General features: G+C 35.9%; 1 protein-coding gene across 2 annotated transcripts in view; it reads left to right on the top strand.

The window, feature by feature from the left end:
* The window catches only part of Naprt (nicotinate phosphoribosyltransferase), a 282,374-nt gene that overhangs the window by 102,330 nt on the left and 160,541 nt on the right, over positions 1-19,503 (top strand). For both annotated transcript variants that reach the window (XM_090404880.1, XM_090404881.1), the window contains exons 4-5: positions 1,057-1,267; positions 18,829-18,959. In XM_090404880.1, the coding sequence (XP_090261006.1) occupies positions 1,057-1,267; positions 18,829-18,959 (342 nt within the window). The remainder of the gene's footprint in view (positions 1-1,056; positions 1,268-18,828; positions 18,960-19,503) is intronic.

Here is a 19,503-nt window from a genome sequence, read left to right as displayed (position 1 = left end):
GGTTACAGGGTCCCCTGAGAGATGAAACAAATAAAAATTGATAATTGTGGTTAGTCTGTAATGTCAGTTGATTCTTTTGTATCTTTAATGTATCTTTTTAAATTTTCTGACAATATAAATATAACTACATTGCTGAACAGCAATATAGTTAATTGAAAAATTAAATTAAAAACAATAGAAAATTAAGAAAAATTATAAATATTTTTTTATTTGTTAGTTGAGCTGCAATAAAACTTAAGAAGAGCCACATGTGGCTCGCGAGCCGCAGTTTGGCCACCGTGGCTATATACTATTAGTTTGGCTAATTTCTCTTATTCCATATAAATTTATTTGGTGATTCCACACCATACCATCTTTGCTTATTCTGTTGTCTATTTCCATGTTTATTTTTCCATCTTTACTAAAATGGTAAATAAATAGTTGAAATGTTTGACTTATTCTATAGTTTATTATTTTTTATTTTTTTTTTCATTTATAACTATTTTGGTAAATGGGAAAGTGCACTTCAATGTGATGGAAGCAAGTGCTATAAGCATCCATTAGTAAATCAAAAAAAAAAGAAGTATCATTTGCAAAATGTATTGTATTTCTATTAATGTATAGAGATAATATAGAAAATAAAAATAAATATGTCTATAAATATAGACGTTTCAATTTACTTAATTTTAGTTTGGTTTTATGACTCTGCATGACAAGAATCATAAATGATTGTGTTGTGGAGTTGTATCATAGTTGTATTTTATGCTTTTGTATTTAAAAGTAAAAGCTGGGCATACTTAGAAGATGGAAGTTCAACCTCAAATGGAATATATTACAATATTTCTCTGTTTTTCTGTTTAAATAACAGTGGGAATGATTATGTTGGCTACAGGAAATTATCTGTGTTAGCCTGCCTTTAGTTTTGGAATTCCATATTTAATAACAGTTAGCAGAGTGTATTATGTATTCATGCATTAATGAAACTTAAACTAGCTCTTGGCTTTGAGAAATTAATTTAATAATATCTTAAAAATTGTATTTTGATTTTTATTTTCATTTTATGTTATCATTTTTCAGATATTTCTTACCTGAAGAAAACATTACCCCTCACAGTAGAACCAGATTTTTTTTCTTTTCTTTCTCAGTTAACTGCAAAAGATGTTTCACTGTATGCATTAGCAGAAGGATCAGTAGTGTTTCCCAGAGTGCCATTATTAAGATTAGAAGGACCACTTCCTGTTGTACAACTTTTAGAAACAACCCTTCTTACTCTTGTTAACTATGCTAGGTATGTATTTCTCTCTTTTTTTTTTTGTTTAAGGTTCAGAATAAACATAGCTTTTTTTATGCCTCTTGACTCCTCAGATAAAAAAGGGTAGTTTGTTCACATTCTTCTTTAGCATACTGATTCTCAGAGCTTTTTCTTCTTAGAGGTACATAAAGCAATTTCTTTCACTATTTTCTGCTTTGAGATCTTCCAGTCCATGATTCACATCTCAGCTAGATCTTTTTTGGATATTATCTTCCCAACCATTGTCTTGGTCTTCATCTGCTTCATCATGGATGCTTTCCGTCAGACCTTATCTTGAATATCTGTTTAGCCATTCTCTCTCCTCACCCATTCTTTCCACATGTCTAAGCCATTTCAACAGATAGAAGTGGGAATCTATACAGTTGTTATAGTTCATTAGATCTTCACCATTCACCTGTTTTATGTTATCTCTTACAGGTCCAAAGACTTTTCTGAGGATTCTATTTTCTAAGTTCTACAAAACCTTTGCATTTTTGGTCTTCTTTTATGCTCTAGATTTCTGCTCCATATAAAACAATACGTAATGATTGTCTTCTATATTTATATTTCAACTCTGCTTGTTAGAATATAAGTCTGCTTAGAAGATAATTGATGTAGTGATTGGGGGGGGGATGCATTCTAGCTCATATCTCGACACAAATTTTATATTCCGAGTAATCAATATTTCAAGATATTTGAAAGAATTGGCATTTTAAATTTCAGGTTATTGATGGTAAACTGGTAATTTTCCCCTTGATTGTTGTTTCTGTATTCTTTTAAAGATATTCAGTTTCGTCATGGTTGATTTGTAATGTTAATTTTTCAACAGAAGTTTTGACTTTTCTGAATGTTGTTGTTATATCCCACAAATAATTTTAATTTGTTTATTGGTTGGTTAGAATGTTTCAGATTTGTACCTGTGATGGTGCATTGACTTCAAAGATCGGCATGCTGTGCATTCCAAAGAATGAATCTCTAGTATTAAAAAGAAAAAAAAAATTAAATATTCACTGTAAACAATTACATGTCTACATTTACAGTTCTGTGTATTAAGTTATTCTCTTTATCTCTCTCTCTGAGGAGATCTGATAGTTATGTTCTCTATAGCATTACAAATAATAAAATTTCTGTCATTTCTATATATATAATGTTTTAAATTCTTATTAAGTACAGTAAATAACTATACTGGTAGATACATGATATCAGCTCAAGAAAACATATCTCACCTCCAAATTAAATTTGAATTTACTATGCTAAAAAACAGTTTTAGCATAGAATTCATCTGAAAGTTTTGTAGTTTCTCTTGACTGTATGGGAACTTTCTTGGCAGGATTTATTTCATCATTGTCATCTTTCTTTTCTTTTATTTTGTTTATTTTTTATTAGTGAAAAAGAGAGTATATAAGAAAGTTTTTTTAAATGAATCAAAGTTCAGCAGCTTTTGGAAGTGAACTGTAGACTAAAATACACAAACATTATTCAAGAAAAAATGATAGTCTGAAAACATGAACCAAACCTTAGACTTATTAGCATACCCTCTGAAGAAAAAACTGATTGATTGTTAAAGAAGCATGCGGTGAGGTTATCTGCAAGAATAGAAAAGTCAGAACTCCATGGTGGATTCAAGAAGTTAAAGAGGAAGTCAAGGAAAAGAAGAAAACATATCAAAAGTTCCTGACAAGTTAGTTAGCTTGTGTTCTTAGAACACAAGAAGAATACACTGAAAAATGTAAGAAAGCAACGCACTGTGTAAAACTAGCTAAACACAAGGCATGAGATGAACTTTGGTAAAAATATAGAAAATAAATATGAAGAAGGTGGCAAAATATTCTGGCGCTGTTGAAAAAGCTTAGAAATGGAGGAAAGACACTACTGTAAAAGGAATCAGAGATGATAAAGGTGACACAAAAACTGAAAACAAAGATATTCTTGATGTCTGGGGTAATTATCTTAAAAGATTGCTAAATGAAACAGCCAGTGACAGCATACTGGTAAAAAACATTCAACAGAAATGTAATCAGGCATACTTAAAATAGAAAAGCCATCAAAAACTTGAAATGTGGACGGGCAGCTGGAGTAGATGATATATGACTAGAAATACTCAAATATGCAGGTATAAAAGTTTTATGGGGACTACACTGTATAATTCAGAAAGCCTGAAGAAAGTCAACTTCCAGATGATTGAAGTAGATCTGTCATAGTGCCAATCTATAAAAAAGGGAAATAAAACTGAATGTGAGAATTACAGAGGAATTTCCCTGCTGAGTGTTCCTGGTAAAATTTATGCAAGGGAAGCTTGGAGAAGAACAAACTGGATTCAACCCAAATAGAGGTGGTCAGGATCAAAATTTCATTTTAAGACAAATTGTACACGTTAGTCTCGCCTAGTGAGACTTGGTAAGTTCTTGGTGAGATCGTCACTAGGTGAGTTCTTGTGAGACTAAACTCACCAAGAACTCACCTAGGGGCAACAAGAAATTGTTGCCACTAGTACATTGAGTGCACATTGCAAAAGTGTATTACATAGGAACACAACATAAGCAAAAAGAACAATATGCACACAACATTAGTCTGCAATCCCATGTGGATTGCAGTGAGCAAGTTGACTTTTTATATCTGAGTTTCCTTTGTTGTTCCAGCTTAACTACATGGTAGTTTCAGTAATACTAATATATATAACTGCATTAAAAAATGTGAACAAACATATACAATAAGACCCCAATTAACGCTGATTCGCTGTAACATGGTTTTTTCCGAACCCTAAAAAAAGTGCTAAATTTACGCTGATTCGATTTATTCCTATATTTCCCTTGATTTGTATATAATACAATTATTCCCAGACCTGAACCAATCAGCAAAAGGTTAAAAAAAAAAGCAAATTGATACGAAAAAGTATTTTACTTGAAATTAAAATGCAGGTGCTGAGGTGATTAGAAAAAAATGAATCAAGTTGACATTGGAGCTGCTATAAATTTGTCTACTTCTACTATACGATCAATTTTATAAAACAAGGACAAAATTAAGTGTTTAGCAACCACATCTTCTGTAACAAAGGTAACCTGATCCAGAAACAATATTTTAGAGGAAATGGAGAAACTTCTTTTCATTTGGATTGATGATGAAACTGAATGCAACATGCCATGAAGTCAGGCAATAAACATCAAAAAGGTCAGAAGTATTTTTAATCATAACCAAAAACAAAGAGAGGCTACGAGCGAAAACTTTGCAGCTAGCAGAGGTTGGTTCGATAGGTTAAAAAAAGAAGCAACCTCTACAACATTTAAATCACCGAAGAAGCAGCGAGTGCAGATACTGAAGCTGCTTCAGCCTTTCCATCAACTTTAAGAAAGACAAAATTATCATCCTGAACTAGTTTTTAATGTTGATGAAATGGGACTTTTCTGGAAGAGAATGCGAAAGTGCACATTTATATCGTGCAAACAAAAGTGAGCACCAAGATTCAAAGCTGCAAAAGATCATTTAACCCTTCTTCTGGGAAGTAACTCTAATGGTGATTTCAAATTAAAACCGTTGCTTGTGTATCATTCCAAAACACCAAGAGCCATGAAAGGAAATTTAATATAAAAATAACTTAAAATTAAAGTAAAACTTGTTTATTCTTGGTGTTTCCCTAGCCCTATTTACTATATGTTAAAATGACCCCATTTAATGCTGTTTCGTTTAGTGCTTTGTCTTCTAGGAACACATCCTGAGTGTTAATCAAAGTATTACTGTACATTTTTAAATTACTTTATCATATAACAAAATGTAAACTTTATGAAATTTACACTCAGTTCATATAATACTGAGTGTAAATTTAAACATAAGTAAATCACAAATATGTGAGATTTTTACATTCTTCTAATGTGTTCAACATTTTGTCCAACTAGACAAATATCATCTGCATATCCTAATATTACTGTTCTGTTTGTGTTATCTTCTATACTTTCTTGAATACATTTTTCTAAAACTAAGTTAAATAGAGTGGGCCAAACAGCATCTCCTTGCTTCGATCCCATCTTAATAGCAAAAGGTTATAATATAATTCCCTTATTCAGTACCATGTTTTGGATGTCGGTGGTGCAAATTTTGATTAAATATATTATCTTATGATATATTTCAAGTTCTAATATTCCCCAAAGACTTCTCTATGAGTGTTTCATATACTTTTCTAAAATCTATAAATAAAATGTGGTCATTCTGATTATATTCTCATTTTTTCTCTGGTATTTGTCTTGTGTAAAAAAACTTGTCATCAGTGGACCATTTTTTCAAGTTTTTTCACATTGAGTGATAAAAATCATCTGTATACCAGTTAAAGAGCCTATAAATATCTAAGTTGAATGTAACTGTATTTATCTTTGATGTTTTGTGGATGCATTGTGGAGCTTTACTCTGAAGTTACTTTATCCACTTATTTTTTCTTGAAATAATCGGCTATAATTGGGAAATTATTATTTTTCCAGATTGGACCAAAGAAAGGCTGAAATATCTCGTTTTACTTATCCTTCAACTATAATCACACAATCCGTGAAAGCTCTGGCAGAAAATGGGACTTCAGTAGATAATTAACATGGTTTCTCATTGTAAATATGGGCAAAAAAGTTATAAATCATTTATAGAAAATTATATATTAAAAACTTGTCTATATCAGTGTCCTAAACATAACATTTCACACACACACACACACACACACACACACACACACACACACACACACACACACACACACACACACACACACACACACACACACAAATGAAACTCAGAACAAAAACAGCAACTCATGACAAATGACAACGTTTAATTGGACTGATTGACTCAATAGCCAGTCACAGCCACTGATTTCTGGGTGTTATTGTCTCAGTGCACACCGTGTCTTGCCTTCTGGGTGGTTTAAAACCACTGGAATGTTGTGAATTTGACCTGCTGCACTATCTGTAGATCTGTTTAAGGGCTCAAAAGTGTTCATATTTGTGGCTGCACACCCGGACTATTAAAGCTAATGCGATGCAATGTTTACGTGAAGTATTAGTATATTGTGTTTAATTTTAGAAATTACACGAAGTCAGGAAACAATTAGGGGCGTCTTTAACAGGAATAAATGCAAAAATATAATATTGGTGATATTACTATTCTGTGGGTGTGCACCGCACACCTACCACACCCGGAATATATGCCCCTGAAAATCATTATTACATAATGATTCTATAATAATTCTGCCGGCCTGGTTGGCTGAGTGGTTAGCATATCCACTCTCCAGTCAAAACACTGCCGGCTCAAATCCCACTGTGGGCATGGATGTTTGCGATTGTCTGGGGAAATACTAGTAGTGGTGGCAGGCGGTAGATGGCATTGGTGTAGTTGTAGTTGGTAGAGACAGAGAGTTGTAGAGTAGGTATCCTCAATCGATGAGTCTTTGGACTCCCTGGAGGTGTCACGTAATAATAATAAAGCTAGCAGAATGTTTGTGAAGTGTGAAACTACAACTATTTTGTTTCTTGCCATCTGTATGCATTGACATGGAAACCAACTGAAAATTCAGCAAGTTAATAAATATTTTTTCCTTATATAAGTGTCATTCCCTTTCTAGAACCTCTGTAACTTAGTATAGATGAAGCCCTTTGTTGGAAAGACTTGGGTTCGATTCCCATCCGTGATGTGAGGAACCTTTATCTGGTATCATTCAGCAAAAGGTGAGTTAGCAGGTGTCATATGGGTTTCATCTCTCCAGAACAGGCAAACTGGCCCTGTGAACACACATGGATTACAGTCAGGAATACTTAAGAAACGATCCCTCCTAGCCATAGGCCTGATTTGTCAGCTATGACAGTCCCAGGCCTGGATAAAATAGGGAAATTGAGTCATACCTTCCTGTAAAAAGGGCTCACGGCCATTGTATCATCATGCAAAAAAAAAAAAAAATCCATTTCTAATTTTTATTATTATGTTGTCCACTTACATCTCTATATTTAGTTCAGTTAAATATATAATTACAGTATGATGTCCCCATGAATGGTTTTGTAACCTACAGCACATTTGTTACTGTGTGAGGGTAGCGGTTAGATAGAAATGCTGCTGTGGAGACCAAACTTTGAGGATTACCATGTGAAAATCATTTATAACCTAATGTTCACAGACATCCCTGTCACAATGGGATTTGAATCTGCAGCCTTTTGATTGAAGAGTGGAAACTATCCACTCAGCCAACCAGGCCAATAATTGGGATATATATATATATATATACCTACCTACCTTTAAGTGCAGTTTATGATGAAGTATGTTAACAAAAAGTGTAAAGCTAGGATATAAAAAGCACAAAACTAAGAATGCAAGGGCAGCTCTTAGATAGGACATAGTTTTGAACAAAAGTGGCTTACTAAGGTTAGAATTTGCTTAAAGGAAATTCATTAAACAGTTACTTGAATATTCAAGGTTGTCTTGTCAAATCGATCTGGAAATTGGAGAATAACTGAAGGTTCAGAATATGGTTAACAAAATGTTGATGTATCAACAAATCAAAAATGTTTGCTTAATTACAATCCAATGGGGAAAAAAAAAGTCTGAGATCATATCAATTCAGAAAGAGATGAAAAGATTAATTCAGTGAAAAGAGAGAGAAAGATAGCACAAGGTAATTTTGGTATGAGACCAAAATCCACTTTGGATAAGAAGACTTTGGAGAGATATAGAAAACACATTGCAAAAGTTGTGAAGATCTTGCAACATTTTCACACAGGCTAATATAGAATCCCTGCTTTTGACCTCCTCTGTCTCAAGGTTGCCTTCCCTCATTTAGTAATATTCATCTGTTGCATTTACTGTTTTCAAATTCTGATACTCACTCACCTCTTCACATTCCTTCCATGAAACTTGACCATCTATAAACCAGCTGTTCAAATATTATTATTGTATGGGTACCTTCATGAAGTCTGGAGAGTCATTGTGAGAGACCAAAATTATCCACACAATCTATCATACCTTTCCTTGAACCAGTTAACACATAAAGTGCTAATAACCGACTGGCAACCCATTTCATTCATTCACAACTCTGCAAGTGAAAATTCTAGTCCTCATTCCCCTACTGACCATACTTTTACCTAACTTACAGGGATGACCTCTTGTTCTGCCCCCTCTAGCCAAGTGCTGAAACATTTCTCCTGCATACATCCCATAGACCACTTGCCCTCTTGGTTGCTTGAATCTTCTCCACTGCTTCCTCATCCCCAAAAAACCCAGGAGACCTGAGCACAGTAATCCAAATGTAATGTATCAAGGCCTTACAAAGAGGAATAACAACTTCATTATTTTTACTAGGCATATATGAGCAACTTAGCAATATGTCCTTGAAACTTCAACTCTCTGTCTACCACCACCCTCAAATCCCTAGTTTAATCAGATAGGATGAGTAATATCATTAAGCATGAGCTTCAGAAAAAGAAAATGCTGTAAAGGTTATATAAGGAAAAAGGTGACCAGCAAATTCATGAACAGCACAAGGATCATGCAAGAAGGATCAGCATGGTAAGGAAGGTAAAATCAGATTATGAGAAGAAATTAGCTACAGCTACAGTATAGTTCCATCAGTGTGGTACACAGCTTGTAATCTATTTATGCCAAAAGCATAACTTGACATTTCTTCACATTGAACTGACACCCTGTTTATCTTTTGCTCATACCAGCAGCCTATTTAAATCATCCTGTACGCTCTCCACATTGCCTCGATTCACTATTATTCTATCTAAGTATGCATCATCAGCAAACAACTGAATATTTCCCTTCAGGCTATTTCCTTTATCATTTATGTAGTTTTTGGCATTGCTTAGTTAGCAAGGGTTTAGTACTTTCAGGGAAGATAGGATGGAGGAGGGATACTGGTGATGATAGCAGATGAATTGCCAAAAAGAATAGGAGATAGGTGGGAGGGAGTGTTCATTTGAAGCAGTCTGGTGTGAGATCATAGCCAATAGGACAACATATATAGTTGTCCTATTGGCTGTCCTGAACCCTGTGGCATACCACTAGTCACCAGCTTTTACCTGGATTCTGCTTCTCTGTATACCACTTTTTGATATCTGTCCAGCAGCCACCTTCTTATTTATATAACTAGTGTGATCCATAATCCATCCCCATTTGTTCTAATTTGTGTAACAGAGTATCATGTGGTATTCTGTCAAATTCTTTTGCAAAATCCAGCAGAATCATTGTGTAGCCATTTCTCTTATCCAATTCAGCTGTTCACTCCATTATAAAAAGTTAGTAAATTACTAAGGCATGAACCTTCACAACTATATTGCTCCTCCATAGGGTATCATATTCCTGTCCATCCATTCCTGAATTCTCTTTTTGACCAATTTTTCCAGTACTTTTATCACCTGCAGTAGAAATTATGGTCTACGGCAGTCTTAGAAACCCCTATGTGAGGGAATTATTTTGTCCTCTTTTTACTCCCTTGGAACTCAACCAGAACTGAAACTTAAAGAGCCTAGCCAGAGGCATTGCCAGTATCCCTTGCACATTCCTGCAAAACTCAAGCTGATATCCCATGTAATCTCACATCTGTATTCATGTTGAGATTCTACAATATCCCAAGGACTTCCAATTCATCCACCAATGACATGTTACAGACATGTATCACAGCATTAACCTCACTTGGATGCTATACCCTTGCAAATTGGTCAATCAGTAACTCAACTATTTTATCTGCCTCTGTCACCTTGTGACTATCAGCACTCATTAAAGTTATTCTTCCATAGTCATTCTTGCTCTTACTTGCTGCATAGCAAAAGTACTCTTTGCGATTTTCCTTGGCCTGCTCAGCTAATCTCTTCTCATAATCTGGTTTTGCCTTCCTTACCATGCTGATCCTTCTTGCCTGACCCTTGTGCCGTTCATGAATTTGCTGGTCACCTTTTTCCTTATATAACCTTTACAGCATTTTCTTAAGCTCATGCTTAATGATATTACTCATTCTATCTGATTTAACCCTCCTTACCTTAGGTATGCAATTTAACATAGCTTCCTCTAGATGCTCCTTAACTATTTCCATGCACTACTAACATCCTTCCCTTCCATGGTTTTGTTGCATTGTTGCTACTTTCCCCAGTCGAAGGCAGTGCAGCCAGCTTAATTATGAATAGCTCTTCTTATCGTATGGCCAGTTCCAATACTCTTGTACCTTGTGTCTCCTCCATTACATGCTTCCTCAAGTAATTATCTCTCAGTAAGTGTATAAATTCTATTTCCTTCCTACCACATGATCTTTCTTTCTTTCTTCCAGTCTATTATCTCATAGTTGAAGTCATCCATAATAATTATTCGGTCTGCTCATTGTACTAATTGCTGATGCACATGTACCAGATTATCCTTGGAACCCCCTGGCCTATAGCAGTAACCAATCATATATGTTGTCCTATTGGCTTTGATCTCACACCAGAAGACTGCTCCAAATGAACAGTTCCCCCCACCACCACCCCACCTATTTCCTATTCTTTTTGCTTGCAGTTTATCTGCTATCATCACCAGTATCCCTCCTCCATCTTATCTTCTCTGAAAATACTAAACCCTTGCTAACTAAGCAATGCCAAAAACTCCTCCCTCTTGTTCCTGATACTTCTGGCATTCGTATATAGAAACCACAGCTTCCTTTTAGGCCACCAATCACCTTCACTTCCTGAATTGATTACCCTATTCAATATCTTGGCATGAGGGACTAGATTCTACACTTGTTGATCATTCTCATACAAATAGTGTTGTCATCGTTCTAGGTGAATTCAACGTCCACAATTCCAAATAGATCCCCTTTTCCAACACCACCACCAACCAAGCTGTACAGGAGGCAATGACCTGACACAAATTGTACGTCTACGTATGTGAATTCCTAATAAACCTCTGCTCTCCCGATACTCTGGACCTCTTTTTAACCAGTTCTCCTTCCAAATAAACTGTAGAGGTCACCATTCCTCTCAGCAACACAGACCACAATCTTGTGCAAGCTTTCTCTTACATAGCCCTTCCTTTAACAACTCCTAACCTTGCATTCTCTAACAAAACAAGGGTGCCATGTGGGAGGACCTCTGGAATTTCTACTCCCACCTTTGCTTGGTCTGTGTACTGCTTATCTGACCCCAACACTTCTCCAAATGTGTCACAGAAATTATCCTCACTGGAATGAAAGCCTTCATCCCCATTCTATCAAAAATCCTTGTCTGCTTCCCAAGTCATGGTCCAACAGAAAGTGTATCAAAGCGTTTGAAAAAAAAACAAAAAAAACAGTGGAGGTGGGCTCACCACAAACCCCAGCTTCATAGTCTGTGTATTCCAAAGCACACAATGCAAAACAGTCCTCAGCAGATCTAAATCTGATTTCATAAAAGCCAAGAGCAGAAAATCTACCTCTTATCTAAATGGAAGCCATCCCTTCTGTCCCTTTCTAAGACTGTCGAATGCAACTTCTGCTCTCCTGCACTTCCACCCCTATTTCATCCAAGGATAAACTTGACCTTCTTGCATCACTCAAACAAATTACCAAACAATAGGAAGCATCACATGCTTCCTATTGTTTTTCAACAAAAAGACATCAGAAAATTACTAAATTATCGGACGCTAAAATGTCTTCTGGTCCTGAAGACATTTTAGTGTCCGATAGATTCCAACTCATCCAAAAAAAGAAAAGAAAAAAGGGAGATGGAAGTCTGCAGTCAAACTACCAGACAACTGGTCTCGCCTGAAGTTCTACCATATTTACTTGAATATAACTTGCACTTTTTTTTTCCAAAATTAAAGCTAAAAAATCATGGTGTGAGATATATGCAGGATTTTTGGAAAATAAAGTTTTCAGGAAAAAACTGAAAATGGGTATGACTTACCAAGAATCTCCAATTCGCTATCGCTACTTCCGGCCTCAAGAGCAGTTTCCTTGTGTGCATCGTCAAACCCAAATAATGTTATCTTCTTTCCCATTATTTCAAGCAAAAATTACCAGTAATTTACAAGACTTGAGATATGTAATGAACAATCCTTCATGAATGACTAATGAGAAGTGAAAGCAGAGCATGAAACAGACAGCAATTGTAGGCCAGTAGAGATAGAGCAGCTATGAAGACATGCATATGATTGGTGTGGTATTAAAAAAAGATTGTGCGACCCAACAATAAAGGCAAGCTGACAATTGAGTTGAAATGCTAATTCTCTTCAGTTGAATTCCATAATATCTATACTGCCATAACAACATTCACTAGTATATTTCTTAGTTTTAACATGTTCACCGAAAGGTGGTGTTTTGCCCGTTTATCGTTCTGATGGAACTTCTTATTACTGTTTGTGTACTGCTTTCACATCGCGCAGGTGGGCTCAACTCGCACAAAGTTTCAATCCTTTGGTTGAATTTTATTACGTTTGCTTGCATGCTGCTTCTTCGTCTTTTAATTCGCAGTACAATTTTATTTGAGGTTAGCCTTTGTGATCTTAATGACATTGCAAATTTCAAATGCAATCAAATAAACTTATTTCATATAATTGAAAAATTGGACAATAGCTTTTACTTACATACATATTGTGTTTTTCAGTGCATCATGTGTTTTTACTTGAGTTTATACAGCATAGTTTCTGTGGGAGGGGACATGCGATTCATTAGTTTTTATTCCACTTGTCTCTAATTGCACTATTTGTTGAGAAATGTATTACACAGACTGCAAATGTCTCTGTACCTTATTCAGTGATACAATAAAACTACTTGTTTTCTTGAATCTGCAGTACATGGCTGTCGGGGAGAGTGTGTTGTTTACCATGGGGAGTGAGTTATAATATCCTGTTACTATCGCCCTGACATGAATGTTTAAACTTTCTTTTCGTGTGTGAGGTATCTGCAAAACTTTTAAATTTCTTTTTTCATAAAGCAAAATCAGGGATGCGAATTATACACAAAGCTTCTCCACTGCATAGCGCCACCAGTATTGATTCTGCCATTCAAGATCCATAGCTGACCTTGGACATGTGCTATGGAAAGGTTCAGAGAAACGTGAGCTGTCACTTTTGACATGTCTAGGCTTTTGACTGCACCTGGCATTGAGGCCTGCTAAACAGATTGCCATCCTTTGGTCCACCTGCCATCTTCTGTAATTGGGTTGCTAGCTCCCTCTCTGGTCACTCATTGCATGTCATGGTGGATGGTCTTCTCTCTTCGAGCTTCATCACCAATGTAGGAGTACCTCAGAATTCTGTCCTGTCACATCCTCTTTCTCCTGTACATACATGATCTCTTCTTTCCTTTAGTGTTATACGGTGATCAGCGTTCATTTTAGACAAATTATAGACTCTACAACCATGTTATAAATGATAATTTTTAATTTCCTGACATTTCGACCTTCATATTAAGGTCATCATCTGGAGTATACACATATATACAGAGACAAGCTAGATTACATTTCACACAGTATGCCAAAGAGACAATGATTTGATCAATGGTTATTCTAATGGCCTGACCTCTAGTGAAAATAAAATTAAAATAATAAAATAAAATACCCTATTTGCCGACGTATAAGATGCATCTTTTTTCTTTGAAAATAGGTCTGAAAAAACAGGGGGCGTCTTATATGCCGATACTTAGTTTTTTATTACTTTCATTTCCGGAAATTTTCTCTGTTCCGAGTTACACAATTTCTTTCTTGCTTCCTTGCGGTGTGTGAGATCATTCCAGTTACATAGAGTTCAGTGAATGTGCATGTGCTGCCATCGACGATCACAGCTGTGTTCCTGTTCTTTTTAACTTTCCAATTGTTGTCACGGTTGTTGTGAATGGTGATAAATTTCTGCTGTTAAATTTTCTCTAAATTTCTTGGCAAATTATGGCTGAAAAACGTCGGCATTGCTACAATATTGCATACAAGCTACGTGTGATTGCGTATGCTAAAGAACATGGAAACAGGACTGCAGAGAGACATTTCAGGCCAACCCCAACTGAGAAAATGATAAGAACTTGGCAGAATCAGGAAGTGGATCTAAAAAATTCTTTTTTTCCCTAAAAAATGTGTACAAAAAAGGGTGTGCGTCTTATATACGCCGGCAAATATGGTAACTACATCAAAGCTATATTCTATTTAAGACAGCATCAGAGAAACATTCTTTCATGTAGATATTTATAGTTTTATTACATAAAAATGATGCCCTAATTTAGCATGACAATTGTTATATTAGAGTTAAGATCCTGGATTATCTATGGTCCATTATAATTAACTCTTAGGGAGAATGGTTAAGTGGGTAGAATATGTGCCTTCCATATTCTTGGGATTTTTAGACCATCATTATTGTTAAGATTAGGGTGATTGATAAGAATCTCACTGGCCTCCTTAAATTTACGTTCATATCATGTTTTGGTGTGATGTAAACAACAGGTGCTTTTCCAGTCCATTCTATGTAAAGTGTTCAGGGCATGATCAGAAAGGCCAGCTTGACCATAGTTATTATATTTAATGTGTCTTTTATGTTCCTTTCTTCTGATAGGAATTGTGCATTCTGTTTCCCCTATATAGGGCAAATTACAGGTGCAATGAATACAGTATACTCCAGGGTGGGCCAGCAGAGGGAGTGGATCCTTGGTATCACAGTAATAAATGTTAATGAAAGTAAAAATGTTACGAATATCTATGTGGATTGCGTTATGACAGAATGTGGGATTATACCTGATATTAGAATTGTAAGTATCAAACTTTGCTCTTTGCTCTATGCAGATGCTGCTGTTGTACTCCTAAACAGATCCAGTGAAAGATTTCAGGACTCTCCAACCCAAATAAATTTCTAATAAATGGTATGAAAATCAGATAAAAAAAGGACCAAAACTATGAAAATAGAAACAAACTTCAAACTTCTCAATGGATAACTTAGAACAAATAAAATATTTCAGCTAGGCAGAGTTTTTAGCAAAGATGGCAAATCAAATATGGAAATAGATAACAGAATAAGCAAGCTAGTATGGTGGGGAACCAGTTAAAGAAATATGTATGTAATAAGAGAAATTAGCCAAAACACTAAACTACCAGTGTATATATACAAGACTGTTCAAACCAGTTTTAAGTTATGGAACTGTGAGTTGGGTTAGAAATAAGCACTTAATCAAAGACTATGACCACATATACACAAATTTCTCAGAGACTTCTGAGAAAAAAATTAAGGGATAGAACAGATGCCATCAATGGCAGAATCACATTAAAAAATGAAGGTGTTTAGGAACTTGACATTGTTAGCATTCAAGATTGTGTGAGCAAAGTTAATTTAAGGTAGTAGTATAGTCACTTTAACAGAATGGAAGAGGAAAGCTTAGCAAAACAGATGCTTGATGTAGAGATGGTACAGAAGAAAAAACAAGCTCTACGTGGACTGATTCAGTCAGAAATGCCCTAGAAGATTGTAATATTAGATATGGGAATATTGGAGTGCTGACAAGCAATAGACTAATTTTGAGGAAAATAGTTAATAGGAAATTAATAATAATGTAAACTTATCATGTAGTACTGTCTTAGTATCCTGAACATATCAGAAAATTGATGATAATATTTACAAACTGAGCTGTGAAGATTTTTAATCATTAACATTAAGCATCCATCCTACATGAGTGGTACTCATGTAGGATGGATGCTTCTTCAAACATCCTGTGCAAGAATTGCGACTGCATTATTTCATTAATTATTATTAACATCTGACTTCCATGGAGTCGCTCATTGTGATAGGTGCACACTATCATACACAAAGCTCATCCAACTGTGCCTTAAACTGGTTCAATGTGTCTACATTCACAACACACTCAGGCAATGCGTTCCACTCACCCACCACTCTCCATGTAAAGAACCTGCTACTTGCTTCTCTGTCACACCCTCCTTATTCAGGGATTGTCTCTTGTTCTATCCCCTCTTCCATTCTATGAAAATTCTCTTCCATGTCAACTTGATAACAACCCCTGACTAGCTTATACACTATCTACCAATAATTGTCCGGACACCTCTGTTATTTGAAGTTATGGAACATTCCAGGTTTGTTAATAACATAAAAATCAGTGTACAGATAGTAGGAAGCAGTATTTCATTGTAACAGTTGAATAAAGGTGTTATTGCAAAATGACATAAACTCATGTTGGGGGCACGTCCATACGTGCCATTGTTGCTCAACTGGAGCATCGAAAATCAACCTGTTTTCCTGCAATGTGACAACAAATGGAGACATCCTGGCAACACTAATGCAGGAAAACACACACCCACAATGGATGCTGAAAAATGACTGACGGGGTTAGAAGGGTGTTAAAACAGGTGGCACACACACAAAAAAAAAACTGGCTACAGTTTGCACAGACCATCCCTGATGAGTTCCAGAGTGCCAGTAACACCATGGTGAGCACTAATGCTGTATGAAAAGAGCTTCATTTACTGAGTTTCCACACAAGCCAAACATCACAACACTGAGCAAAGCAGCACTTCTGGCTTAGTGCAAAGAGCATGTGAACCTGACAATTGATTGGTGGAAACCAGTACTTTGGAACAATGAATCAAGGTTTACCTGTTTCCAGTCTGATGACAAGGTGTGAGTGTGGAGGCAGCCTGGTGAACACTTGTTACCAGAGTGTGTTGTGCCCACAGTAAAGTTTGGTGGTGGAGGAGTAATGTTGTGAGGTGCATTCAGCTAGTTTGTAGTGGGACCACTGGTCATTGTCCAAGGTTCCAAAAAGGCAGCTCAGTACCTTGATATTCTGGATAATCAGGTGCTGTCTACATTGTGGAGTTTGATGGAATAGACCAATGTTACTATCAAGATGACAATGCCCCATGCCACAAAGCTGCAGCTGTTGTGGAATGGTATGAAGAGATGGGTGTTAAATGACTGGCCTGGCTTGCACAGAGTCCTGACCTTAACCCCATTGAATACCTGTAGGACAAATTGGAAAGGCAATTGAGGTCCAGAGCATCATTTCCTCAATCTGGTGCTGAACTCAGTGCTGCTTTGATGGAGGAATGGAGACAAATTCCACTGATGTCTATTGCACATTGGTGGAAAGTCTTCCTCAAAGGGTGCAGGAGTTGGACATATCCGATATTAAGGTTTACCTGCTAGTATCAATTGTAAATTGCTAAAGTGTCCGGACAATTATTGATAGATAGTGTATGTCTCAATAAGGGGAACGGTGAAAGTTACGAACTTAGGAGCAAAGATACAGGAGGCAAGGTTGAGATGGTTTGGTCATGTGATGAGGAGGGAGGAAGAGTATGTGGGAAGAAAGGTCATGCAGATGGATGTGCAGGGGAAGAGGAAGCATTGATGGCCAAAGAAGAGATGGAGGGAGATGGTGGAGGAGGACTTGAGGATGAAGAACTTGGATGTGGCTACAGCCCAGGACAGGAAGTTGTAGAGGAGACTTACCACAAATAGCAACCCTACTTAAGTGGGAAAAGCTGTAGAAGAAGAAGTGTATGTCTCAATCATATCCTGCACCTCTTATTCATGACTTTGCAATTTACATTCTTTCAATATGTCTCCTACTCCACATCCCAAAGCTACTGACCACCATTGTGGATCTTCTCTGAACCCTTTCTAACATATTCTAATCACCATGAAACCCATTGAATCAAATCTGTGCACAATAATCCACACAATGCCTGATCAAGGCAATAGCATCATAACCTCTTTATTTCTGCATGTCAGGATCCTCTGCATCAATACCATTAATGATGTGTGCTTTATCAGTCCTCCTACATCTTAGCTGCCTCATTTGGCCATCTTTAACCTTTATGATTGGGATTACCTGACGAATAATGTATATTACAGAAGCATTTCACACTGTCATACCTTAATGTCCTTAAGATCTAATATTTGTTCAAATTTATTAGAATCTAACATTTATTGGAATTGGACCTTATGGTATGAATACTGCCATTGGAAAACAATGAATTACATTATGCTCTATTGTTGAAAACATCTTTGCTGACAGGACTGGTTTTTATCTGAACATTTCATTGATCATTTTTAGATGATGTTGTCACTATTTCTCTAATGGTGAAATCCTCTACTAAGACGTTCCTGTATGTTTTATGTACAAGTAACATGTCAAGTGGTGTTGCATAATGATCTGATGTATTTATGATTATTATTAGGTACTAATATAATTACAGATTCAGAACTGATTTTAGAAGGAATTTTACTGTGCTCTGTCAGTCATTTATTTATTATAAGATGGTATGTTCATTTATAAAAAGTTAGTTTGTCGATCTATAACATTTCATAGATTAAATTTTCATCTACCCGTTCTTGTTAGGCAAAGTGACTTGGCTTCATATAAAGCTAATTAATGCAATGCTGTATAGAGCAGTTAATGCTGTTCACACAATCTGCATGTCTGTCATCTGTATTTGCTCTCCGGCAGGATTTCTGTTTTGCAAGGGAAAACCAGGCTTTTTTTGGAGGGGGGAACCTTACCACTTCTGTATGAGACTAGCTAACTGATTGAGTCTTATTAATGTTGATAATTCATAATGATTGATTTGTGTAAGTTTTCAAAGGTGTTTATTGATTCCTTTCAGTTTAGTCGCAACAAATGCTGCTCGCTACAGAATGGCTGCAGGTTCACAGATTAAGCTTTTGGAATTTGGACTACGAAGAGCACAAGGTCCTGATGGTGGGTTGTCGGCATCGAAATATTCGTATATCGGAGGTAAGTATAGTTTTGTAATGTACACTGATGATTTAATCTAATGAATTGAAGCAAACAAAAAATGAAATAGTTAATACTTCCAATTTTTTAAGGAAAAAGAATAAGACAAATGTGTATTATATCTGTACATTGAGGCAAAGTTCATTACAGAAACTGGAAAATCAGCTATTATGTTACTGTTCTCTAAACATCAAAGATGAATGGAATCATATTGATTCAAATTAGGATAATTTCTTAAGATCTTAACTAGTAAGCATTGTGCAAAGCTTTCTTCCCAGAAACTTATGTCTCTGTCGAGTGCATGAGTTCTAGCTAGTTTTGTTCAGCAGAAGTAAAAACTTAATTACTAAAGGAAGAGCAAAACAGCTTCATTTTGGCGATATAAAATACATAAGAAAAAGTGAATACTAGATCCAACATTGTAGAAAGTATTTTACCTTGGGTATAATAAATGTTAAAAATACCAAGCAATTTTAAAGCTGGTTTTACTCCATTTCCCAAGTAAGCAAACAGACAAACAAGTCAAGTTTGCGCCTGCAAGTGA

The sequence above is a fragment of the Typopeltis vanoorti genome, chromosome 15, assembly GCF_054136105.1.
Source record: "Typopeltis vanoorti isolate ZY-2024b chromosome 15, IOZ_Tvanoo_1.0, whole genome shotgun sequence".
Classification (NCBI taxonomy): domain Eukaryota; kingdom Metazoa; phylum Arthropoda; class Arachnida; order Uropygi; family Thelyphonidae; genus Typopeltis; species Typopeltis vanoorti.
Note: the sequence above shows the minus strand (reverse complement) of the source record. Positions and strands in the feature narration are given on the sequence as shown.